We start from the raw sequence: 25,294 nt of genomic DNA on the forward strand, positions 1-25,294 counted from the left end.
GTGAAAACGAATTGATTGACAATTTGAATTGAATTACATTGATAGAATATAGAACCCTAAAATGAGTTCATATGGTAGCTATTTTTTAAAACTCGTCGAGGCGCTCAACTCAACGCTTTAAAGTTAAAACTCCTTTGAACCTACTTACCAAGTTGACTCGGAAATTACCAATCTGGATTAGATACTCGAGGACCAACTTATGTTTATAAAATGGTTGTAGTTGGAAATCAAAAAATACTTTTATATACAAAGTGCAACTATTGAGATTTTTGGATATATCCTTGGATAAGCATCTCAAAGATGCATGTTATCGGGATACAAATAAATCCCAACCATTGAACTTATCGTTTACACCGTTGTCAGGATCATATGTTCTCTCAGGAGTCATTTTTTATGAATCATTGGAACCCAACCCAATATATAGTCTTTTCTGGACAAGTTGAATATTCATCAGCAAATTGGTTGTGATAAATTACCCAAAATTTTACCATCTCTATGAGTATGTGTGCACGCAACTAACACCAAGGCTACATCCAGACATCATCAGAGAGAACATGGCAAATATCTACATCATGATCTTGTCTTGAGCCAAATTTCTCTCTCAAATATTCTCTGGGATAATAGTTATAATAATAATGATGAATGCACGCGGTTTTGGGTACATGGTTGATATGGTAAGGACACAGAACCGCAGATCTTTTTCCTGTGTATCCCGAAGATAAATATCAATGGTTCTGTGCCCTTGCCACATCAGCCATGTACCCAAAATCGCATGCATTCAAAACGACTCTAGTTATAAATGATCTCTAGACAATAATAGAAAAACTAGGTGTAGACTACAAGATCAAGATGTGCACATAAAAAAGCTAAGTAAACCCTTTTTTTTTTTTTTTTGGTATAAAATATATTGCAGAAAGGAGAGGAACAACATACAAGAAGATAAGTGAAATCTTTTTTAATGTCTGGTTCAACCCTCCTTTTGAATTATAAGCTCTATATATGCAACACTCCAAAAGTACTTGAACTTCCTTTCCTCTTTCTCTATATCTACTGTTCTCTTATTATTCTCCATTCTCTTTGGCCTCTTTTCTTTTGTCTTCACTCTCTCAACCACTTTTTGTTTGGGAACGCATGTATACCATACCTATGATACTAAGGACAATGATGTACTAATTCTGTCTTCATTTTATAAAGTAGAAAGATTCAATTAAACAAAGGAAGAGGAATAGTAGGAAAGTGAAAAACCACAAAACAATGTGGGTATTCCTACAATTACAGACAAAAAGGGTCTCATTGCATTCTATTCCATCAGATTCAAGATGTAACACATGTCCAAGGAGACGATAATGAGCACACAAAGGTACTAAATCAATACAATAAACATTTACATCAAGCACGGAGCAAATGCAGTAACACAGCCAAATTCATACATGTTTTAACAAGCTTGTCTACATACACATCCCCAATATCTTGTCATTAAGAACAGCAGAAGCACACAAATCAATCAGGTTACAAATACATCATTTTTTAGGATCTCATCTCACCCTGCATGCTGCAGGGCCACCCGGGGAACAGTTGGGGTTGGGTGACCGGCAACCAGCACCATTGCTTGTAAACCTCCGGTGCATCCGATGGTCAGGGAACCCAATGATGGTTGGACCCTGGGTCAGGATTTCATTTGCACCGCTGCTTTGCAAGGGTTCCAGTGTCTCAACCACATCACTCGTGAGGGGCCTTGCCTTTGGGTTCTGGCTCAAGCAATAGTACGCCAAACTGCAGGCTTTCTGTGCGGCCTTCACAGGATACTGATTTTCCAATCTAGGGTCAATTATCTGCAGCAATTTTCTCTTGTCGTTAAGTTTGGGACGGGCCCAATCAACCAAGCTCTGCTCCTTGCTGGGTCGCGTCTTGTCCACTGAACGTCTACCCGTTAAAAGCTCAAGAAGGACGACACCAAAACTGTAGACGTCACTCCTTGCAGTCAGGTGACCTGGTTATTTGATAAATACAGTTCCATTGACCCAAGAAATTCCAGTATCAGATGAATTAATATTAGTTAGGCGAGCAGAAATCTAGAATGGGTAAAAACAACTAACATCATGATTTGCAAAATAACAAGAGTCCGACTAGCCTACTAGGGTAGTGAGGAAAAAGGCCTTACTAAGCCTCATCCACCGTTAAAAAGACCTTGAGATTCGTAAAGCAAGTCCTCAAGATTCATAACAAATCTCAATGTCTTGTTTTACACATCTCGAGGTCTTTTTGACGGTGGATGGGGCTTAGTACGGCCTTTTTTCCTCACTATCTTAGTAAGGAAGGGGTTTCTCAAATAACAATGAAAGCACGCTTCCTTGTTGAAACAAGTACAAAAATAACAATGGTCTAAAAGAGGTAGGATAGGACATATCGATAGATTGACTGATGGATAAGTGGTTGGCTCAATAGGTCAACGTACACTACAAGCTACATTATGAAAGCAACACAATTTGCAAAATCCCCTAAGAACTGTTGGAAAAAGATATTCAAGGAAGATGCCAAGAGCATGGGATCAAATATGGTTGGACACTCCATATAGTCAACAATCTGAACAGTTTTAATACCTAATATACTTGAACATTTCTCTGGAACAAATCCCAAAGTTTAGTTAAGATCCCATTTTATGGAATTTTTATTGGGCAGGAAGAGATGCCAAGAGAACAAGTCATTCCAATAGTGAGGAGACCATACCAGTCATTACGTATTCAGGTGCAGCATAGCCATAGGTACCCATCACACGAGTAGATACATGCGTCTCATCACCTTGCGGTCCAGCTTTTGCAAGACCAAAATCCGAAAGTTTGGCTGTATAATCCTGAAGGTGGACAAGACATACCAGAAATAAATAGAAGTGCTATAAAAAAGGGTTCTTGGATTTCTAAATTTTTGGGAATACCACTTACAGAGTCCAACAATATATTTGAGGTCTTGAAGTCACGGTAGATAACGGGCCGTTCGGCATTGTGAAGGAAAGCAAGCCCTTTGGCAGCTCCAAGTGCAATCATCATTCTTGTCGCCCAAGATAATGGAGCAGCTGCCTCTGAATACCTCAAGCAATAGAAGCCATGTCATCTTGAATTACAACCAATACATGCTACAACAGTATAAAGAAAACAAAAAATACTCGACACTTATACCTTTCTTCTATTATTAGAGGGAGGGGTACACACAAGATGCTCAAATAACAGCATTGCTTAAGTTATTTTTATGGATAAATGCACAAATAAATTATACCACCACCACCACCCCCCCCCCCCCCCAAAAAAAAAAAAAAAGAATGGGCAATCTGCAACTTTCTTGTACTTCAGTGGTTAACATAATGAATAAGTCAAGGGCATTATAGGAATTTTATTTCAACATAAGTATAAAACTTATTGTTAGATATAAAAAGTTCGTAATAATAATGGATGTCATTAGAAAGATATCAGTGAGAGCTTCTAAATAGTGATTCCAATTTCAATGCAAACCAACTCAGATAATGGAAGTTATGAGCTCTCGAAAAATCTAAGATAAACATGAACTTCAGATTTTTAAAAGTTAAAATATCCTTGGAGGACTTCTTTGTTGGGCCTCAGATAGTCAGGTTTCTTCACATCGTGTAGGAACAAGAATGGATCCTATCATGATTTCAGCTACCTTGTTCCCTGCTGGGGGATTGGCATCAAATTCAGTCACAGATTCAGATGAAGCCTCGCCTAGCAGGGGTTCGGACTCTATCCAGGTGGGGGAATGCACTCAACTGCTTCTTGTACAGCTTAAGGGATGGAAGGAGCTTTCTCTATTGTGCTGGCACTCAAAAGGTCTTGGTCTTGTTTGTCTCGTTCTATCTATGGTGTAGGTAAATATCCTTCCTCACCATCTCTCTGATCAGTCCTAGTCTTGGACTCTCTTCGTTATCAATCACTAAACAAAACAAAGTAGCAAAAAAAAAAGCAGTGAAGAAATGTCCAAGAGTACACCTGGTTCACGAGGTTCTACCAGTACAGGGCTCAATCATACTCCAAAGAAGAGTTTGGTCCTGGCTCAGAACAAACACTAGTTAAACTGGTTCCAGAAGGGAAAGATCCAGCTGGGTACTAGCCCACCTGAGCACCTCAAGATTGAGCAAATATGAAAATAGCCAGAGGATGAAATGCATATCAACTATTTTATAATAATGAGAAGCACTGGCTCCTGACTTTTCAACAACAGAAAGAGGAAAAACTGACTCTCCGAATTAAGGGGTACCCCAGGGAAAAAAAAAACCCTTGCCGCTTATAAGTGTTTCCCAATTTGGTATTCTCCAAAACTCAGTTTTCAAGTCATATCTCCATTATTCCTGACTGGCGAAGAATGAGAGGAAAGGAAGAATATCCACGCAAGTTCTCTCTTTTATTAGCATTAGTTTTTTTATTATTTATAATTAACACAATTATGTAAGCGATCCTTTCAAAAAGCAAGGAATCTTTGGAAGAAATGGTAGACCCACGATTACCTATGAAATAATCCTTAGGAGATGTCTTCGGTCTTTGTTTTTGTTTTTGTTTTTTTTTTTTTTTTGCTAAGTTCCTTAGGAGATGTCTTCCCTTTATATCTGGTGCAGGTGACATGAAACTAAAATATAAAATCTAATTTCTCAGCTTTGCGGTCTATAAATCATCTTACAGGCACATGCCAACAGATGCAACATATTGTTTCATCCATTTTGTGAATACAATCAGAACCGAAAATTATAGGAACAATAAACCGACTAGGTGAAGATAACTGTTTGGGAGGAGTTCCCCTCCAGACATTGGACCCAGTAATCATGGAGAAATTGAAATTTTTTTTTTAATAAAGTACATATTCCCATGCATAGTAAGAAAGGAGAACTGAAGACAAGCTGTGGTTAACAAAAATCAAACTATTCCCTGGGTCCCGGAGAGAATGGAAGGACACCAAACCACTCTACTTGGGAATATCTCACCCTCTGAAGAGGTAAAGTGACTGTAAAAATACCTTACCAATAAACTCACATTTGAGCTCCATTTCCACACCCTTGCATCACTGAGGACAAATTACCATGCTGCCGATCCTGTCCAACATGGTATCCATAGCATCAATTTTCCACTGTTAAGGTGTCTTCTCGAGCCAAGGTTCCAAGGGACACCATTTCCATCTATGTTATAACATTCGCTACAGTTACACAAAAGATATAGAGAAGGAAAGACCAGGCAAGTAGAGACACTCCATCATACATACTCCCAAAACCTTCTTGTCATATCAAAACCAATCCAACAAATATCCCAACATTGAAAGTTGCACAGATGCTCAGGACGGCTTTCCACGTACCCATAACATAAGAAATGTTAGGGTCCTTGATAAATTAGCCATTATTATCTAAGACAAAATTTCCATCTACAATCTTTATCCACAAACCATTTGGTTCTTCCCCATACCACCACATCCACTTAGCCAATGAGCACCCCTAATCAATTAGATTTATATGCATTCAGTTTATAGTCAAGTATAGTAGAAAAACATAGCATTCTAGACCTCATCATTAACACACCAATTTTCCTTTTGTAACTAGTTTTTTTTTCATTTAAATTATTTTTAGCAGCTCCTCAAAATTTTAATACGGTAATTTCTTCCACAACTCCTTAGTTCTCATATCTAAATTTTAATTTCCTTCTTTTATCTTTTAGAGTCACAAACATTGTTTATTCTCCTATTCCTTATTTTTGGGACACCTATGAGTTACAGTCATTTTCCAACTCCAAATGCAAACGTCCATGACCAGTTAACCACTAGCCAGTGCTACATAGTCTAACCCTCTCTAGGCATAACCTTAAGCTATTTTATTCAAAGAAGAAAATATTTTCTGCACATACTCAGACCACTTTTAAGAATCACTAGATTCCATCTTTCATCTTAAGGTCATGTGCCTGCCAAAGCCAATGCCAAGGAAACTCAAGGATTGTAACCCCAATCTCATTTCTTTCTCCAAACCCTAATCCTACATGCATCTCCCATATCCTTTATCACCTTTCACTTCAAACCCATTTAGGTCTCCTCCTGTAAATGTCTTCTATCCATCAAAAATTTCCTGTAATGATCTATCCATCTTTTCCCAAAATTATCTATTTAGACACATCTAATCCTACTTGGAGTGCATAAGCATAGATAATTTCTCTCCAAAAATCCTCACTTACTCTCCAGCACTTACAACACTATTTATCAAAAATCTTTATCTACTGTTTTCCTGTCCTACTACGTTTGCAGTCATCCTCAAGATCTTGGACCTTATTTCCCTTATATTTTATAATATCAGAAGTCTTCCTAGGTGCTACATTAGCAAATATAGCGTGCTCTAAACTCTTTCTAGACTTAGCCAATAGGTTATGTATATGAAAAAGATCAGGGCATTGTAAATTATTCTCATTGACATGGAACATTAACACCTCAAAGACATAATTCAAGCATTAGAATTAAATTAATCATCAAAAACACAAAGAGTGCAAAACAAATACATACTTCGAAACAAGTGGTTCTCGAGGCTTCCTCGAAACATGAACTCATATACAAGTAACCTATGATCATCCTCACAGCAGTACCCAATCAACTTCACCAGATTTGGATGTCTAAGCTGACCTAGAAAATTAACCTCGGTCTGAAGCATGACAAACACAAGAACAAGTTAAGATAAATCAAAAGAAAAAAATGTGCTATAGATCCATAAATCCAAACTTACAAGCCATTCTCTATGGCCCTGAAGACCCTGTTTGTTGAGGACCTTAACGGCAACGGGAAGAGATTTGAGGCCAACCCTAACATTCTCATCAATGTAACCCTTGTACACAATCCCGAACCCGCCCTCGCCGAGGATGTAGTCGGAACGGAAGCTCTTCGTGATAGTTTCAAGTTCGAACAATGTGAAGGCAATGACGGTATCTAAAAGAGAATTTTTTCGCGAGTCATCAGTGATGTTGGATGGGGTTGAAGGATCACTCAAATCCGAGAAAGAACGAGTGTACTTCTTATCTGAAGGAGTGTTCTTAATGGGCAATTGCTGAACTGAAATCATAAACAAGAATGAAAGAAAGAAACCCTAATTCAATCTCCCGGTTGAAATTGATTTACGAAAAAACACAATGATCAAGATTCCCCAAAGTAGATAATTTCCAAAATGTGATTAAAAAATAATACTAAATGTGAAATGTGCTTAGTAGTCAGGATAATTACCTTGAACGTTTGCAACAATCGCAGATTCCTCTTTGGTGCCGCAGTTGCCCATGTTCTTGTAGTTGTTGTTGTTTTTGTGCCCTAGCACAGATTATCATTCTTCGGCTACTTCCGAATTTTTTTATATTATTTTGGGGGAATTCTGAAACCCTAACCCTAAACCCTGACTGGTCTCTCTGTCTCTCTCTCTATTTCTTATAAAACTAAATAGTTGCACATCGACTCTATCCAACGACTCTCACTACAGATAGTGAAGAAGAAGACGACTACGAAGGGCAGAAGCACAGTACGAAAAATTATTAAATAATGAATAAAGAGACATTTGCAGACCTCGAAACATCTACTTTCATTTACCAAAAACTCCCCAAATATAAAACTTTCACTGCCATGGCCCATCACCCATGGCAGAGATTTAACTCCAATGTCATATATTAAATATACAGAAAATTATTAAAATAGTTTTGTTTTTGTTATTTATTATTAAATTTTCAAAAGAAAAAAATTATTTGAGAAGGCATTATCTGATGGTGACAACAATACCCTTGATTTCAGGAAAAGTGTGTAATAGCTTTCAAATATTTCAATGTTTTTTTACCCTCAAAATTTGTATAAATAAATTTACATTAAACAATTTAATGTTTATAATAAATAAAAAATAATACATATTTTGCTTTCTAATCTAAATAAACATGAAATATAACCATGGTACTCGATCATGTTTATAATCCATCTAAAAGCATTTCCAAGTGACTTGACTAAGTTTCCTAGTTAAGTCATCAAGGAGGCTCAAATGATTAGAATTCCTATTGAGATGATGAAATTCACGTTGAATTTTAAAATTATGTTAGGACCTATTTGATTGCATGGATATTTATTTTCATGGAATTTGAAATCCAGGAAAAAATGATTTTAGAAAATGAATAAAGTGGAATAAACAAGGTTCATTATATTGATTGCATCTGAAAAATACAGCAAAAGAAAAAGAAGAATAAAGGAGAGAGGAGAGAGAGTGAGCAACAATGGCGACAACAAAAATGATGGTGGTGAGAAGGAAGAAGAAGAAGAGATTGGAGTTTCGATTTTAGGGTGAAATTTAGGGGTGGATTCCATTTTCCAATGAGGATAATGGGAAAATGAATTCCAACCTTTGCTCAATTTTTGGATGAGCGTGAAAATCCATTTTCCATTGAAAAATCAATTAAAAATATGAAAAATGTGATTTTCTATGAAAAATAGCTTCCCCATCCATTTTCCATGCACAATCAAATACACCCCAATGTTACCACCATCATCATAAAACCAGGGACCCTTTTTAACCTCAAGGAACAAATAGCTGAGATGTGAGGAAAAAACACAATTTCCTAGGGAACAGTAAAGTTTTCCTTGGGATCCGTTTTTCTTTGGAAATTAAGAATTTTCTTAAAACAAGGATGACTAAATTGAAGCAAGAAAGAGTGGCAAGTGAAAATATGATGGCACTTTCGTCCAACAAGCTGTGATTAGAGCTTAAACATTGCATGTACTTCAACTGTTTTCGGACAGAGGAGCGATGCCAATACATAAACATACCCTGATTTTCTATTATCAGTTAAAAACCAATAATGAATATTACATTACATGTTAACAATTTTCATGGAGCTTCGGTTTACAACATTTGCAAGCTTCTGTGAGCTGAGCATTCAGTCTCAACAATGGCCGTATAAATCCCTCAGCCATCTCTCTGAATAGGCAATTCCACTGAACAGGTCAACGGGGCAGGCAAGATGATTTGGGATGTAAATCCTATGTAGAGTGAGGAGAACCATTGTGAGATGGATATTTTGCTTTCGACTATATCTTGGTTGGTACCCTTCATTTTTGTCCAGCACTCGACCTCAACAAATCGAGGTTTCCAACACTAGCAAATATTTTTGTTTGTAGTTTTGTACAAAGTAACAAATTGTGGTTTGGGGTCTGCATACCCGAATTTCCTATTAAAGAAAAATAGATTAGTTGAGAAAACAGCAAAAACAAAAATGAGAAAAATAGGTGGCAAAGCTGAAATACTGTCAGAACTCGGAACTGCATAATGGCGAGAAACTAATAGTTGAAGCTACACACCTGAGCTTACTACCCTTCACTAGAAGGCCAATAACAGAGTTCAACCCTCTTGCAGAGAAACCTTACAAGCTTCTCTCTTAAGCCTGTCCAAGTACGGAAATATTCTGACCTCATGAGATCCATAATAAAGTGAAAATATTGCACCGAAACGATTTACACTGTCTGCAGCAGAGGTACAATCACCCAAGGATAACTGAATGGAAGCAAGCTTCACCAACTCATGTCCAATTACAATGTGCTTGGGATGGTAAAGCTTCTCCAGGATCTGCAACTCAATAAATCCATGAAAAAATCCTTCAGAGCTAATTACAAGGAAATTATACCACGGCTGTTGATTGAGTTCACCAAAAACTACCAAAAGGACTCAATATTGCCCAGAATGAAATAGGTGTTACAGGGGTTGGAACATGATTTAGCATACAATAAACAATCCTTTTATCTGCCTGAAGGGTGAAAAATGATGTTGAATCAAGTGAGTTGTATGACATATTGAAAGATTTGAACTTTAGGTGCAATGCAAAGGTTTCACAGGAAAAGGGGACATTTTACCGTATTCATGGAATCAGCAGAGTTAAAATTCCACATAAACAATAGGATTACAGGTTTCTTTGCTTATGTACATATAGTGGTTGAATTCATTTTATTCGGGAGAAGATTATATCCAGTATAGTATTTATTTATTTTTATTTTTATTTTTATTTTTATTTTTTATTTTTTATTTTTTGCTATGCAAACGAATGGTATGAAGGGATGAGCAATTCATGCATCATACCTATAATTTAAGGGATAAGAGAGCATTAAAGAATAAAAATTATTGCATGGTCACAGGGTTTTATTCTAAACAAAAAGGTACCTCAATTGATGATCTGCAATGGCGCACAGCAAGCTGAAAATCTCCAACCAAACAAAATGCCTTGGCAAGACTGTCCTCTGCCTGTGTTAGTAGATAGCATCATATAAATGTCATAGTAAGGTGCAAATATTGTGACAGTTGTTTCTTGTGAAAAAAGTTATCATAATGGTTGTTTTGATGTAGTCACAATTATAATCAGTATTTGTAGCATTGCCTGTGTAATTATAATTATACCTACTACAAGTACAGGGAGACAGTCCAAACTATGTTACCTGCTTTGTGGGTTCACTCAGTTCGAATTTGGGTTCACGGTTCATAGCCCTAGAATGAAACCGGTTCGTAGTAGTAGTAGTAGGCAAAGATAATTCATTTCGTTAGCTTAGGATCGCTGGTTCGGTTCACTAATGCATATACATAATTCAACCATGCAAGTTACAATTATAATGTTAAAAAATGCTAAGAGTTAAAAGAATCTAGATTTACTTCTTTTTATATATACACATGAAGAGGTGTATTTCTCAACAAAAAAAAATTAAAAATTAAAAAATTGTGTCTTCGCAATTGGGTTCACCAAACCCAATGATAAAATTCACTGATTTGGAATGGTTGCTTTCACAAATTGGTTAGTAACCCAGTACGGACTATAACAGGAACTGATTTGCTTCATACCGGTGCACAGTTCGGTCCAGTAGGAACAAGGAATAAATCTGGTAACAGATGCTCAAAGCTCCGTGATCTAGTTCTCTCATGTTGTTTCTCATTCTTGTTAGAAACATCAACAAAACTGACATTTTTCAACTAGAAAAGACAAGGCAACAATTAATGCATAATTTGGGAGTCATGAGACGAGGAAAACTCACCTGCGCAATATCCTTGTTATATGCATAACTTGTTGATCTCATAAGATCAAGAGCTTCCAAAGCATCATAGAGTATATCAGTCGAAACTTCCCTTGAAACAATTGCATCCTGCAACCTGTTATACAGTTAATTCCAGTCCAAGTCTAAGTCATAGCCCCCGAAAGAAGGTGAAATTGCTACGTAAATATGTATTTGCCATGAAAAGCCATCTGTTCTTTATTGCTAGTAAATAATAATAATAACATTCACTCTCTTTTGTAATTGCGGTATATGTTATAACTTATCCATGCATAATTAAATGTAATTACAGGTACTCTTACTATTTACATTATATGAATTAAAGTCACTAATAACTATATGTTATTCATCTCTACTTGAGACGACATGCTTTTAAATCCTGTTGCACCCAGCCTCCATCCGACCTCTTATTACAGACTCGAAAGATCTTGCCATCTACATCCAACTGGACCCTGCAAGCAAAGGACATTATTGTTGCCCTTTGGGGAATATTTCATAAATCTGACATATCAACCTTACTTATTTGATTTTCCCTTTTATTTTGGCCTGCCCTGAAGAAAATAGTTTCCTCCAGATAGGTTTTCTTCCACCTCCTTTCACATGGGAACAAACCTAGAATACACCATAAGATTATTGGAATATATGGAGTGAAATTTGGGCTTTCTTAATATCAATGACAATTCAAAATCTTACGTATCTCAATATAATGATATAAAAAACAACAGTCCAAGTATATTATAAATTATTTCAACAATGGAAGTAATCCTGCAATGAACAATGATCCAGAAGTAAGCTTGAGAGAGTGCAATGTTGAAATATATATTGCAACTGAATTATCTACAAAGTATTGCTCCCCGATATATGTCCTTAATGATGTCATATCCACTTGAAAGTCAATTTTCCCAACATCTACCGAATTAACTTTATATTCTTCTATTATATACTTCCTCCAAGTCAAACCAAAGACCATCGCATATATACATTCTAGTGGCACCTTGTCCAGGAGCACCAAAACATCTTGACGGCATCAATTTGGCAAATTGTCAGCACATGTGAAGTGTTGCGTTTATCCCAAATTGTCCGCGTGGCTAGAACCATAAATTTTAACTATCTTGGTAATATTGAGATATAAGCTTGATAAATGTTCAATCCTAAAGACTGAGCTACAGTGAAATGAGTTATAGCCTTAATGGATCTAATGTGTTGCGTTCAATCCTAAAGACAGCTTTACTTATGCATTTTTGTTTAATTAGCATGAATAAAATAATGAAATATGTAGAAAAGGCAGAAGAATAAATGCAACGAGAGGGGGGGAAAAAAGAACCCTTCAAATGCTAGTGAGATACCAGATCTTGTTAAGCAATCCTGTGAAGGTAACAAGATCTAGTACAAGAAACCTCAGAATCACAAAACCACCAATGCAATATTCAAACACTATACCTTCTGATGCAATTGCCAGCTTTCTTGGATGATTCCCTAGAAGACTTCAGATCACGGTAAAAACCACAATTCAAACAATAACCAGGATCAACTAGATGAGTTCCATCCTTTTGTTCAAACAAGAGGTGAGCCACTTTTTTTATGTCTTCTCTTTTCTGCTTATCAACCTTGAACATCCATACATGTCAGTGCACTTAGAAAATAGTATCAATATGGACACATGGGAACAGGCCTAGAATACCCCCGGATATATCACAAGGCTGGTTTACAAATGACAACCAGTAAGGTAATGCACAATCAGGGTATGAGACCATGGTTTAAAGTTTCGTACCGATTGGAATTTATTGGACCGAGAGTGGAACAGAACATTGACCCAAAATATTGATTGCTTCAGGAAGGTTTCGGATTGTCTCGGAATGTTTCGGTTGAGACCAGTGTTGTCAAATGTGGTCGCATATGCTACAGTCGCACACCCCAAAAATATGCTATCTGCCAATATGCGATGGCATATTATTGTGTACGATGGCATACTGCAATACGCGATCGCTTATTGTACATGTGATGGCATACTGTCCAACAGTCAGATTTTTTTTTCTTACAGCAAATGCGACCAGCACTTCTTACAGTATATGCAACAGCATGTGCTGGTCGCATATGCTATTTAACAACATTGGTTGAGGTAGTCTCAGATTTTCTCCTGACCGAAGCATTGCCAAAAAAAAGATTTTAAACCTTAGGTGAGACCCACCATGCATGAGGTCTCGTGTAAGAAAAAAAAAATCCAAAACTAACCCTATCATCAATGGTGGGTCCCGATGTCCCATGTCCACCTGCTTATCCACCACAGCAACAGTAAGACCACCCCTATGATCTATCCCATATTTACTTTTAAGTTGATTATCTAGCATGCACTGCTGTGAGAAAAAAATTTAAAGAGAGTTTAAAATGGGTTAGCATACTGGAAGAGGGCGCTCCAAGCTGCACATTGTGAGAACGTCTACTAAGCAACAACCTTCCTGTTTTTTATGCTTTACAATACAGCTATCTAAGACTACGCCAGAACAATTTGGTTTCAGACAAGAAAAAGCATTTAGAACAAGGTCAGAGAGGTTCAATTCTGAGCAACCACTGCACTGGCATTTGAATGAGTACTGATCTTCTAGCAACTGTTGGCGTTCTTTAAGATCCCACTGCCCAACCTGCGATATAGAAAAATATAACTTTCACGAGTGAAGCATATGCGTGCTTGTGCACTGGTCAATGCATGCACCAAGACCATAACAGCTTCGGGCCATTTAGCTCAAAACTCACAACCACACAGATCTTTCCAATAAATCTAAAGAGAAAAGTGGGATATTAGTGGGCCAGTACAGATAAATTACCTGCGGGCCGTAAGATAACTCCAGTGGATCCCTTGCCGCAACAAATTCAGTTGATTGTATAAAGAGTGTACGTGAAAGGAAATATGCATGAACATTTGGCTGACACGAATGGTTAAACAAACTACCAGTAGAGTAAATAGCTTGACCTACTCTGACCTATTAGAGAGAAGGAAACCATCAGAATGAAAATGATTAGTGGAAACAATGCTACCTGTCAAAGTTGACAAGTACAGTAATCATGTAGATTGAGTTACAGATTAAAAGCATGGCCGCAGATTGTAAATTCTGAACCATGAAGGTTAATTAATTAACACAACTAGAGTTCAACTTCTCTTTTTTTTGTGTCTATGATTTCCTACAACATTAGTAGCATATAAAATACCAGCAAACAAGAGGATATGAAAACAAAGAAAGATCACTGCTGAAAATTTTGACTTCAAATAAAAAATCTAGAGCATCCAATGATGTTGCCACTTCAGGTAAATTTTTATATTGTCAGTAATGTAGGAATCGACTGATTTTTGGTGATGATGATCAACACGTTGAGAACAACTCACTGTTAACATGATGTCAGAGATTCATCCACCTATAGTAAAATATTTTGTGAAAGTTCAAAAAAAATAGAGTGATGTCCGGCTAGAATAGTCCAATGTACAACAGTAACAAATTGCTGTCACCGCATAATACATATTATGTTATTGATAGACCTAGGAAACACTAAACTGAGAACACATTTATTTGTAAACTATTGTTTCACATAGAATCAGTATTCCCAACAGCTCTATAGGTAAGAACTAAGAACGGTATCAAGGAAAGAATGCAAAACAATTAAAAGTGGACAAACCTGCTCTATGCTATTGGTTAAAGCATCTTCTGAAGGCAAAAATGTTCCTGACTGCTCCAGTGGCCCATAGGCATCTTGTGACTTCATATGGACAACTGCCATGGAATTTACCTTGACTTGAGATATGACTATAACTAACTGCATACACAAAGAGAAAAGGTTTTTGAGTACCAATGGTAATAACACTTGTTAGTAACATGAATTAACAAGGTAAAACTAGACAAAAATTATTTTTAAGTACTAGACAAACAAAATTGAGTATTGGAACTACACAATTTTCTCATTGATTGTACTGATAGAACAAATTATCTGCCCAATAAATATAAACCTTAATCAGGAAAAAGGTTACAACAAAATTACTCGGACTAGGAGATTTACCAAACTGATCTGCTTCGAAATCATTCAGACAATAAAAATCACATTAGAAAGAGAATAAAACCAAGATATCAGTAGAGGTATTGTGTTCTTGGCTGATTTCACTGTCTGTGCAAGTGTTCCTTGGTTCCCTCTTCTATTGCTATGCATTTTTTCTGTAGTAGTATTAACAAAACCATAAAAGAGAACAAAGTTTATCTATCGATTTAGACCCAATAATGGCAGTCGCCACAGGCGCACACCTGGTGGATGGGACTTGAGGGAATCCAAAGATGATTGTAAGTGGGGGCATGATAAGTTTGAAGAGATGAATTTGCAAGAAATGCATTATGACTTTCATTTATCAAAAAAACAAAGTTCATCTTTTAATAACAGTCGTAAGTGTTCGTAAAAAGAGCTTCAACCATACCTGCGAAGCAGAAGGCCCAGTCAATGGAAATTTGGCACCATAAGACTGTTGAAGACAATTAGTCAGTACAATTGAATAAATAATTAACTCCAGTTTGCTTTCCAAAGGCAACTGTGTATAATTGTGAGAGAGTTCCTGCAAGAAAATAAAGACTGTGATCGATAAATTCAAACCATTCAGAAGAAAAGGATAATTAACAGAACTACAACTCAATATACAAAATGTGAGATAAATACCAAAACTTCAATGGGCTTCCAGGTCCCCCTGGAGTGCTCCCTTTGCTCTATTGATTTCACTAGAACTCGACCTGCTAAAATGATTTCAGATGGTAATACCGCAGGCCAATGTACACCTCCACATTCATGTCCGTGCTCAGGGACCCACTCAAGGTTTGAATCAATAACAGAAAATCCAGAATTACTGGTCAAAGTAATGCTTCTAATATGTCTTTCAATGTCTGTTGATGTGTTTTCAAGGATTGGATTATTGTTTGTACTTTTTCCAGATCTTTGTCCTCCTGCTTGTACTTTGCAACGCTGGGAACAGTATAATGGTATTGAACATGACGAACAGGGTATAGTATCTGCTGGAAGCTCATTCAAGCAAAAATGACAATGAGTTTCCCGGCAATGCTTCAACACAATCTGCAGAAAACTGCACCATGTAAGAGTCATACCCCAATTCTGAACAACCATTAACTTTGACTGCATAAAACCATGTCCTATACACCTTTTCGATATCAACAAGTTAGTCAATGAGAAAAGATTGTTTTCAACTGCACGTCAAGCTATGGTAGAGAATTACAGATGTTTACTTCTTTTATCCAACTCTGTGAAGAGTTGGAGGCGTATTTCATCCTCAAAACAGATGCAGTTATTGACACAATCTTTTGCAATAAAAACAAAATGAGTCCTATTCCGAACTCTGATGAATCTAACCACTAAATTTAACCCACTGAATTATATACCCTTCTAATATTTGAAGGGAAATCTTGGTTAACACCTCATTGACAGACTGTGGATGCATCAAAGTTTCCTCAAAGGGCTTTATCCTTCTTAATCCATCAGACTGTTATCATCATCCTCATAAGCCTTACTGCAATTGTTTTGTAAGGTGATCATCTAATCAGTCACAAAAAGGATCATTGTTAACTACTGTGTAATATGTACCTTAAATGCAAAGTCATTTTATCATCTCTCCTCCTTCACAGTGACTTGGCTAGGGAAGTAGAGTTATTGTTTTCTCCATGTTTGACATAAGTTATATCATGCCTTAAACCATTAGGGACTTGTGTCACAGATTTCACGCTTGAACTTTCTAACCTAGAGGCTGGGTTATGTGTAAGCTTCTACACTTTGCAATTGTTGGGAGTTATGAGGAAAGGAATAAAAGGATATTTGATGGGAAACACAGATCGTTGCATTCTAATCTTAAGAATCAAAGCTTTTTCATAAAAAAGTGGGTCTTTATTCCACAAATATTGTAAGGGGCTTTCCGTTAATGATTTTGAAATATTGTATATTGGGAGTATAGTTTCTTCTTCTGTTTTCTTTTGTTAGATCACTTTTGTCTTCATGGTTTATACATATTTTGGGATCCACCCATTCATTAATATAAACATCTTTACCTATCAAAAGAAGAAACTATTTGGGGTCATCAGTACAATGATATCTTCCACTTAAAATGGAAAGAAAAGACCAAAGAAAAAAAAAGCATCATGAATGACATAGGTATCGAGATCTCATCCTATTGAATGATCACACCAAAGCCTTACCCCAAAATTTTGGGGTTAGCTGAACGAATCATGTCCTTCCATTGAGTTCTGTCTAAACCATGTCTTCTCATTAAAGTCAAGCAATATCAACAAGTGAATGAAATGAGAAAAAAACAAGCAGATAAGTAGAAAACCATAATACATTTTACAATTATTGAGATAGATTTTCATCCATACCGCAGCGTAAGGTTGTTCCGAATGAATCATGGAAGCTTGGGGAACGTCACTTATTGAAGTCATACCTCTCCCTTTATCTGGTGTTGAGACACATTGTAGTTTTAACTGGTGTGGTTCAACTGCCATACATAGCCTATGTTATTTCAAAACTAAGGAAATAACATGGGTTTCCTTTGCAAAAATAAATAAATAAATCCCATTGTGATTTCTAAACAAATGCGATCTATGGCTGTAAGGAAACTTCAACCTGAAAAGGTATGAGCAAGCAAACTCAAGTCCAAATGACGGAAACCCTAAGACTATCCAAATTGTAGATTTGATAATGCGAGTGAGGCTTAGAAAGTAGTTGTATCAGATGTGTGTCTGTGATTGCTTCAAATGCCCACTTTGATATAATTATATTCTAACAGAATGGAGAGGGCTCTTGCTTCTTTTTCAATGCTTCACCTCAAGCAGGTTATTTTAGGAGTGGAGGGAATGAATGACAAAAGCAGCATGCTGTTCTAACAAGCTTGACTTGAGAAACTTCTCATGGTGGAATCATATATTTTCCTAGGAAGAAAATGGATGGGGGAAGATCGAAACAACCCAGAACAAGAGCAAGGCAGAGTTACTAAGAGAAAAAAAGAGAACTAATTGCTTTTGTTTCTCTTCCTTAAGTCATTAGGGTATCAAAAGGCCATAACATCGAACTAAAATACGACATATTAAAGGGAGCACCATGCAGCTGCCTCTCAGTTGCGAACCACCTGTCATTGAGCACCTTTCATCAATGAATGAACAAAACTAACTGAAACAAATTGACAATTCCAAGTACCATAACCTGAAGTGTTGTACATTAAAAAAATAAAAAAATAGTGGCACCAATTGGAAATACATACATAACCCCCATCACTATCAGTGAAGTTCTAGTTTTCATTTTATTATTTGAGTTTAGGCAAGAGTTTGGTATATTTCTAATTGCTAGTTACTATCAGTGAATGGATGCTTTTCAAAATCAAAGAGTTAGGGATCTAGTTAGTAAAATTGTCATTTGAAGGAATGCACAGATAATAAAATGGGGTACACTCTCTCGAACTCCTCCCTCTCTTCTTGAACAGTCATATGACTAAGTTGGACCTAATGTAAATCACAGTGAGTATGATATCAAAAGATTAAAGTAATAGAAGAGATGTCAATTTGCCGATATGACCACAGTTATGAGACAATTTGTTAATATGACCAAGCAAAATGAAAGGATGCATAAACAATGAGTTCAAACAGTTAGAATAGAAGAGATGGACCTACCAAAGGAACCCAAATTGTTTTCAATGCATTTATAAAGTGAACTGCCTGTCCTCAGACATCGTTTTGAAATTATCTCAAGCTCATCTCTTATCTGGCTCTTTCCCCCCAAAGATAATTCCATGCTCACAGCAACATTCAAATCACGAATTGCATCTTCATAGTTTTCCAAAGCAGCATTTGCCTTCCCTCTCCTGTACCATGCCTACAATAGAAATATTTACAATTTAAAGAATACCAAGGCTAAATTGGAAAATAAATTTAAGAAAAAAAAATGATAAATCAGATAAAATATTAATTTGGTAACTTCATAGATTTTTTAATATGGTATTGCAGAAGGTTCCTGATCCTAATAAACTTTAATGCCCAATCAGATCTAGCTGATCATAGTTTCAAAGAAGACCATGATAGAAGGTACCTGCAAAATATCAGAGGTTCAAGAAAAATGGACAACCAGCAAGCACATTTCATGGTTAATTGCTTGGAAGTTGGAACTAATCAAAATCATGATGGATGTTCCAAAGGAAATCCCAGGCAAGCCAGCATAGATGAAATACTTAATTGATATTTGATAGCTACCATAGATGGCTAATTGACAACCCTAGGGAAGCCAGCATGTGTGACAACAAAAAAATCATTAGGGGAAAAAAAGACAGAGAAACAAAAATATTGCCTTAACAATACGAGTTTGTAAATATGCATTTAGCTAACACCATTGTTGATTTAATGTAAATGAATTTGAGAAGTACTAGCTCAGTTACCGAAATTCCCCTGAAGGGAAATTGGATCTTAATTAAATTAGAAGTATAGGATAATTATCCCATGTATTTTAAGTTTCCAAATGATGAGTTTTCGATAAAGGGTTTACATGTGAACATACAGCCCAGAGCCCTGTTGCAATATCGCAATGTCTTCTACTAGACATCAGCAATGAATCGCAACCACTAGATAGTCAATAAAGAAGATTCAGTTACCTCTGTCGAGGCGGCAGCTGAACTTTCCTATCTTTGTGTGAAATGATAAAGCAAAATAAAGGCAATGTATCAACTCAAACAACCTATATAGAAAACTAAGTTTTACAAGAAAGCCTTGAACATGAAGGTGAAAACCCCAGAGCAAATCAGAACCCATGAATTAGAACACAACAAATGATGTTTCCTCCAGCTTCATGCACAAGCAGGGGGGGAAAGACAACAATTTTTGCTTTTTTATGCCCAAACAAAGCACCAATAAAATTAGTCTGTCACCTCAAAAAGTGCACCCAAATGTGCCCCTTTCTGTTCTTCTATAACAGAAGTGGTTTAAAAGGTTTCTATAGGAGTTGGATTTTGAGCAAGACATGTGGTCAAGTGTAATAGTCAAAAGTGCCAATAATTTGAGAAAGAATGCTAAATTCAATTCCAGAATATAACATATAAAAATTCAATACCATTTGGTTCAGATGTGTGAAAAACAGTTGAGACATTTGGCAAACATCCATACTATCAATAACGCATCAAATAAGACAACAAAAGTTGTGGGCTGACTCATAGCTCAATTGGTTGACATATTGCAAAACAACTTAAAGGTCGTGGGTTCAAGACTTGGTCAGTATAGAGTCTATTTGATCATCGTCACTAAGTGAGTAGTGTGTGTTTGTGTGTGGCACATTGGAGACTCTCTCTCCTTTTCCATGCACTTGAGTATCTTCACTCTGGTGGTTAGTGACGAGATATCTCTTTTGAAAGAAAAAGAATTTTAAGAATGAACACCTCAGTTTATCCAAAAAGGTGTGTCTGGTAAGTTTTGACTACAATTGGGTCTTCCCTTACCTCAAAACTGTAGAAGAATAAAGGATTTAGACAAAAGTAATTTGGTTTGATTTATTTATTGTCTTTCTAGATTTGGGTGTATAGGATTATAATATAAGCTCCTGTCATGCAGTACACTTTTCCTTTTTTACTTTGTACATGATGTAAATTAAGTCACTAAGAGCATTCCTATCCAAAGTGACCCATTCATTAATTATAATATAAAACAAGTAGGGAAAAGGGAGAGAGGACTCGTCACCTAGTGTTCTCTCTCCTCACATTTTCTTCATCCATCTTCCCTCTTCATTCTATCTTCTTTTTTCCTTCTCTTGGTCTACTTGAAACTATATTGTTCTTATTTTGGGAGGAGGAAGGCTGCAGCTCAAGTTATGAATTTTGTTTATGTGGTGATAAAGGATATTCTCCTACAACTTCAACAACAAAACCAGGTAGGTGAGAGATGTCTTGTCGTGCTGCTTTGTTTGGTCATTTCAAAATGCTTCATTTACTTCACGTAATCCCTCTAGATTGAGGAGGCATTGTTTTATGTGTCTTGTATCATACTGAATTCATATTTTCCCTGTAGTTTTTCCTATATGTTGAACCTTGGAGTTCTTTTGTGTTTGATTACTTCATTTAATTGCTTTCATTAGTGCTCTTGATTCACACAATTGAAAGGACTGTCAGATCAGCCAAACACTTTTTTATGAGAGAAAAAAATAAATGATGATAAAGAAAGTGTGAAGTGAACCTTGTTACCTTTGCATAGCCAGGGGAAAGTACAACAGCCCGATCACAGTCTCGTACGCACTCCACCAAAAAGCCCATTTTCTAGAACAGAAAACACAGTAGCAGATGAAGACGGAGGATAATAATTTGTTCACAATTTCAAATGTTAGTAACGAAATGATAATTAGTAACAATTTATTGGCTTGCATGTTTAGATCAAACTTGTTCTACAAGTGTATAGAAAAATGTAGGCTTCTCTTTTTTCCTAACCCATATTCAAACCTATGGAGACCAATGATGGCATCAACCAGGTTTCCTACAGCAAAAACTGAAGGCTATAACATCGAAAAAAGGAAGACGAAAATAAAAATAAAGAAGGACCAAAAAAGATTTATAGACACATGAGCCTCGACTTTAGATAGAGCTGAATGGAAAATGTGATTCATGCTGCCAACCCAAAAGTTTAGGATAAGGCATAAAAAATGATGATGATGAAAGTTAAATTTTAGCCAAGAAAATTCAGATATACAAGACAAGAAGAATCAAACTCACATGCAATGAAGAAGCTCGGTTGACATACAGCGTTGCAACCAAGTTCTTGTCTGCGTCATCATCATCATTGATGGGAGCAAAACGCAATGCCTGTTCATTGCAAATAATAATCCATAGTGAAGCCAAAGCACTTCCATAACAGAAATTTCAGAATAACTGCATCTTGGTATATCAATGGTATTAAGCAAGGGGGAAAAAAACAAGAAAAAAAAAAAAAAAGAAGAAAGCTTATACATTTCTTAGATATGTGCACCAATAAAGCTTTTGCAAATTAAGCAATTGAGCAACACTTAGGCCTGTAACTTGGTTTCCCTCCATTTGTTTGCACATCACCCCAAGACATTAGTTATAGAATAATGACGAATGCATGCGCTTTTGGTATGTGGCTGATGTGGCAAGGGCACAGAATCGCACATCTTTTTCCTGTGTATCCCGATGAAAAAGATCCACGGTTCTGTGCCCTTGCCACATCAGCCACATACCAAAACCGTGTGCATTCATCATGACTCTTAGTTATAACCATCCATGAGAAAATACAGGACATAAAGTCCAAAATTTGTTTGTAGATGGCTATCATCTTAAGACATAAAGCCTTAAAACGTTGGTTATTCTCAAACAAACACCTTCATTTTTAGATTGATACTAGACCAACCAAGCACCATGCATCTACGTTTTCAAACAGATCGACTCGACTCAAACTCGTTCCAGTCAACGCAACTCAGTTGAATTTTAATTTGACTCGAGCCAAATACTTGTTTGAACAATTCGGGTCAACCAGGAAAATGCACCAAAAGTCGGACTACTAGACATATATACTCTCTCGAGTCAACTCGTAAACCATCGAGTTGAATCGACACGTTGGACATTTGGGTAGAGTTGAGTTCTAAAGCTACTGTTCGTTGATGGCGAACCAAGCAAGGCCTTCGTTGAAACCCAAACACTGAGCATAAATACTGGAGACACACAACCAAAAGGAAAACTATAGTGAAGAAGATTGGGACCTGTGAGTAGAAACTCAATGCTTTATCATAATCTCCAGTTGAAAAACGGTTATTGCCCTTTCGCTTTAAATCCAAAGCAACGTCCGTGTTCTTACGACAAAGAGACATTTCTGGGTCCGTTAGTTCTCGAACGACCTGATGAGGGGGAAAAAAAACACAACTTTTGGGGAATTCTAGAGTAAGAGAAGTAAAACAAAACAGGGCTAAGAGAGTGAGAGAAGGATGATTACGTCGTGAAACAGCTGCAGAGGGAGGAAGAAATCGAGAAGCAGAGAACATGTTGAAGGAAGATCTTCTGGAGTACTTTCGAATATCATTCGCTTAAGGGAGCTTGGAACCACAGATTTCAGTTTCTCCATTTTTTTTCCTCACTTGTTCCTTCTTCTTCACCTCCTTTATTATTGATAATTGATACTGCTGAAGTGAGTTCGATTTGGCTCCAACTTGGGCCTCTAAAGTCTAAACCTGACCGAATCGACTCGGAATCGTTCAACGGTTCGGAATTCCAACGGAAATCGGCGTTCGTGCGAGTTTGAGTGCAATCGACTTGGTCGTCTAAACTCGGGACGTGTCGACTTAATCTTGACTGTATAAATTTTCTTCTTTTTTCGTATTTTTCTCTCTCTAAGCCCAAATGATGATGGTAAAGGAAGGAAAATGTTGAGCAGACTTCCTTCTACACTGCGCTCAACACTGCAGTGACGTGGCAATGTGCAGAGAACCAAATCTTTGTACATTGTCCAGTCGGTACAGTGTTAAAGTGTACAATTGTGATAAACTGACCTACCCACGTAACATACTCAAGTGACACCCCCTAACATGATAGGCTCAAGAAATATACTCTCCTCGAGATATAAAACTACGATTTGTCATAAAAAGGTGTAATTTTATATCCCAAGGAGAGCGGATCTACAATATTCGAGCCTATCATGTCAAGGGTGTCAATTGAGTATGCCACATGCCTAAGTAGAATTATCACGACTCTAAATTTTATAATGAGAATAACCTCAATTCTTAGGACCTCTAAAGCAACTCCAACGCAATACCCATCATTTTACTCATTCCCTGCTAACTGTATTTTGGATAGTGAAATCCAAAAATAGTGTTTCAACGCAAGACCCATCCCTCACCATTTTTTGGGTCTTGATGTTTTCAATACGAAAAAAATTTACTCCTAATAGATTACTCATCCTTTTTGGAGGAAAAAAATTCACATAATTATGTTGAAAATAAGTTAATTTCAGAAAATTTTAAATATGGATTAAATTAAACAATTTATAGGTAATTTGGTTGCAGTGCATATCACATGGATACCCATAATTGCTATCCACAGTACCTAAAAGACTCATTTATGGGTATGAGTAGAAGGTATTGCATTGGAGTTGCTCTTGGCCTCGGATTGGCACTATAATCATAATTGGCAAAATTATTGATGGATACGAATTTTCGGATCCACCTCGAGATTATAATTTGACTATGAAGTTGCAAGTGCCAGCTAGCTTAGTTGATAGTCTTCGGGTGATGATACCAGAGCTTGGGTTCAATTCCCGACAGCATCGAGTTATTAAACTCATTAAAAATAGACTCACCAACCAAAACATATATATATATATATATATGACTATGAAGTACTCGATCAACATGCTCAATGTTATCCGCAAGAGAGTTTCTAGATTAGAAAACATGTATTTTTTCGCTTTGATTGTTACATTATTTACAAGAAAACCTTTTATGACTTGGTTCCTTGGATTCCTTCTGCAATCGGTCTCCTAGTCACCCACGTATTGTAATACCCTAGTTTTTTCGTGATTTGATCTTATCTTGAAAATAAATACGTTTGTGGGATGGATTCCCAACCATCTAAGCAATGCATCCTTAAATGATGTCTCAAAATCTGATTTCCCGGACGTATCTCCTTGAAGCATTGTCTTGGAATGGCAAAACAGCTCATTGCGAATGAATCCCTTTGTGGCAAGTGTCACCATCTAATTCCCAATGGCTTTTACCTTCCACACTACCTTAGCTGTTTTTTTTCTTCTTTTCTCCATATTTATTGAATAGATTCCTTTTATAATTAACGCTGGAATCGACTTTTCTTTTATAGGGAGTGGTTCTAAGCCAAATAATCGATTTCATTTTATAGCACAAAAATCAACATGCTCTCAACCATCCAATTTATTCGATGGTCAAGCTTGAACAAATGAATTTCAAAGCTTTAATTCAAACTTCAAATCAATTTTCTCCTAAGACGAATTGAGGTGAAGATGTAGAGATTGAGGAAGATTGCACATGGAATCATAGTTGGAGGTTTAAAGTAGAAATGTGTTTTTTTGTTGTTTTGGAATGTAAGAAATGCGCTTTTATGGCATACTACGTGATAAAATCATGCATATCACTCAAATTAAAGTAGAAACGTTATAAGACAATAGTTGAAGAATGAAATCAATAACATGTTAATAAAATGAAT

The 25,294-nt window shown here is 36.6% G+C and overlaps 2 protein-coding genes across 6 annotated transcripts; both read right to left on the minus strand.

Moving 5' to 3' along the window:
- Positions 1-1,405: 1,405 nt before the first annotated feature.
- On the minus strand, positions 1,406-7,652 carry LOC147385182 (Protein kinase superfamily protein). Its single transcript, XM_086425359.1, has 6 exons — positions 7,240-7,652; positions 6,749-7,071; positions 6,532-6,667; positions 2,940-3,076; positions 2,728-2,851; positions 1,406-1,990 (listed from the first exon to the last, which is right to left on the minus strand). The coding sequence occupies exons 1-6, from the start codon at positions 7,289-7,291 to the stop codon at positions 1,536-1,538; spliced, it is 1,227 nt and encodes a 408-aa protein (XP_086281485.1). The 5' UTR covers positions 7,292-7,652; the 3' UTR covers positions 1,406-1,535.
- Positions 7,653-8,701: 1,049 nt separating this feature from the next.
- TPR9 (Tetratricopeptide repeat (TPR)-like superfamily protein) lies at positions 8,702-23,439 on the minus strand. 5 transcript variants are annotated; one of them, XM_086425357.1, is made up of 16 exons: positions 23,058-23,434; positions 22,828-22,962; positions 21,827-21,916; positions 21,305-21,376; positions 18,759-18,960; positions 17,472-17,590; positions 15,757-16,164; positions 15,521-15,655; positions 14,737-14,874; positions 13,893-14,048; positions 13,470-13,709; positions 12,511-12,677; positions 11,053-11,167; positions 10,193-10,273; positions 9,340-9,604; positions 8,702-9,209 (listed from the first exon to the last, which is right to left on the minus strand). In XM_086425357.1, the coding sequence occupies exons 1-15, from the start codon at positions 23,184-23,186 to the stop codon at positions 9,380-9,382; spliced, it is 2,412 nt and encodes an 803-aa protein (XP_086281483.1). In that variant the 5' UTR covers positions 23,187-23,434; the 3' UTR covers positions 8,702-9,209; positions 9,340-9,379. The 5 variants fall into 5 exon arrangements, 2 of the variants coding, with proteins under 2 accessions (XP_086281483.1, XP_086281484.1); XR_015172546.1 differs by lacking the exon at positions 8,702-9,209 and having other exon boundaries at positions 9,546-9,604; positions 11,053-11,160; positions 23,058-23,438; XR_015172547.1 differs by lacking the exon at positions 8,702-9,209 and having other exon boundaries at positions 9,536-9,604; positions 10,193-11,160; positions 23,058-23,439.
- Positions 23,440-25,294: the final 1,855 nt, after the last annotated feature.

The sequence above is a fragment of the Akebia trifoliata genome, chromosome 15 (genome assembly GCF_017979445.1).
Source record: "Akebia trifoliata isolate Shusen 1 chromosome 15, ASM1797944v1, whole genome shotgun sequence".
NCBI classification, from domain to species: Eukaryota; Viridiplantae; Streptophyta; class Magnoliopsida; order Ranunculales; family Lardizabalaceae; genus Akebia; species Akebia trifoliata.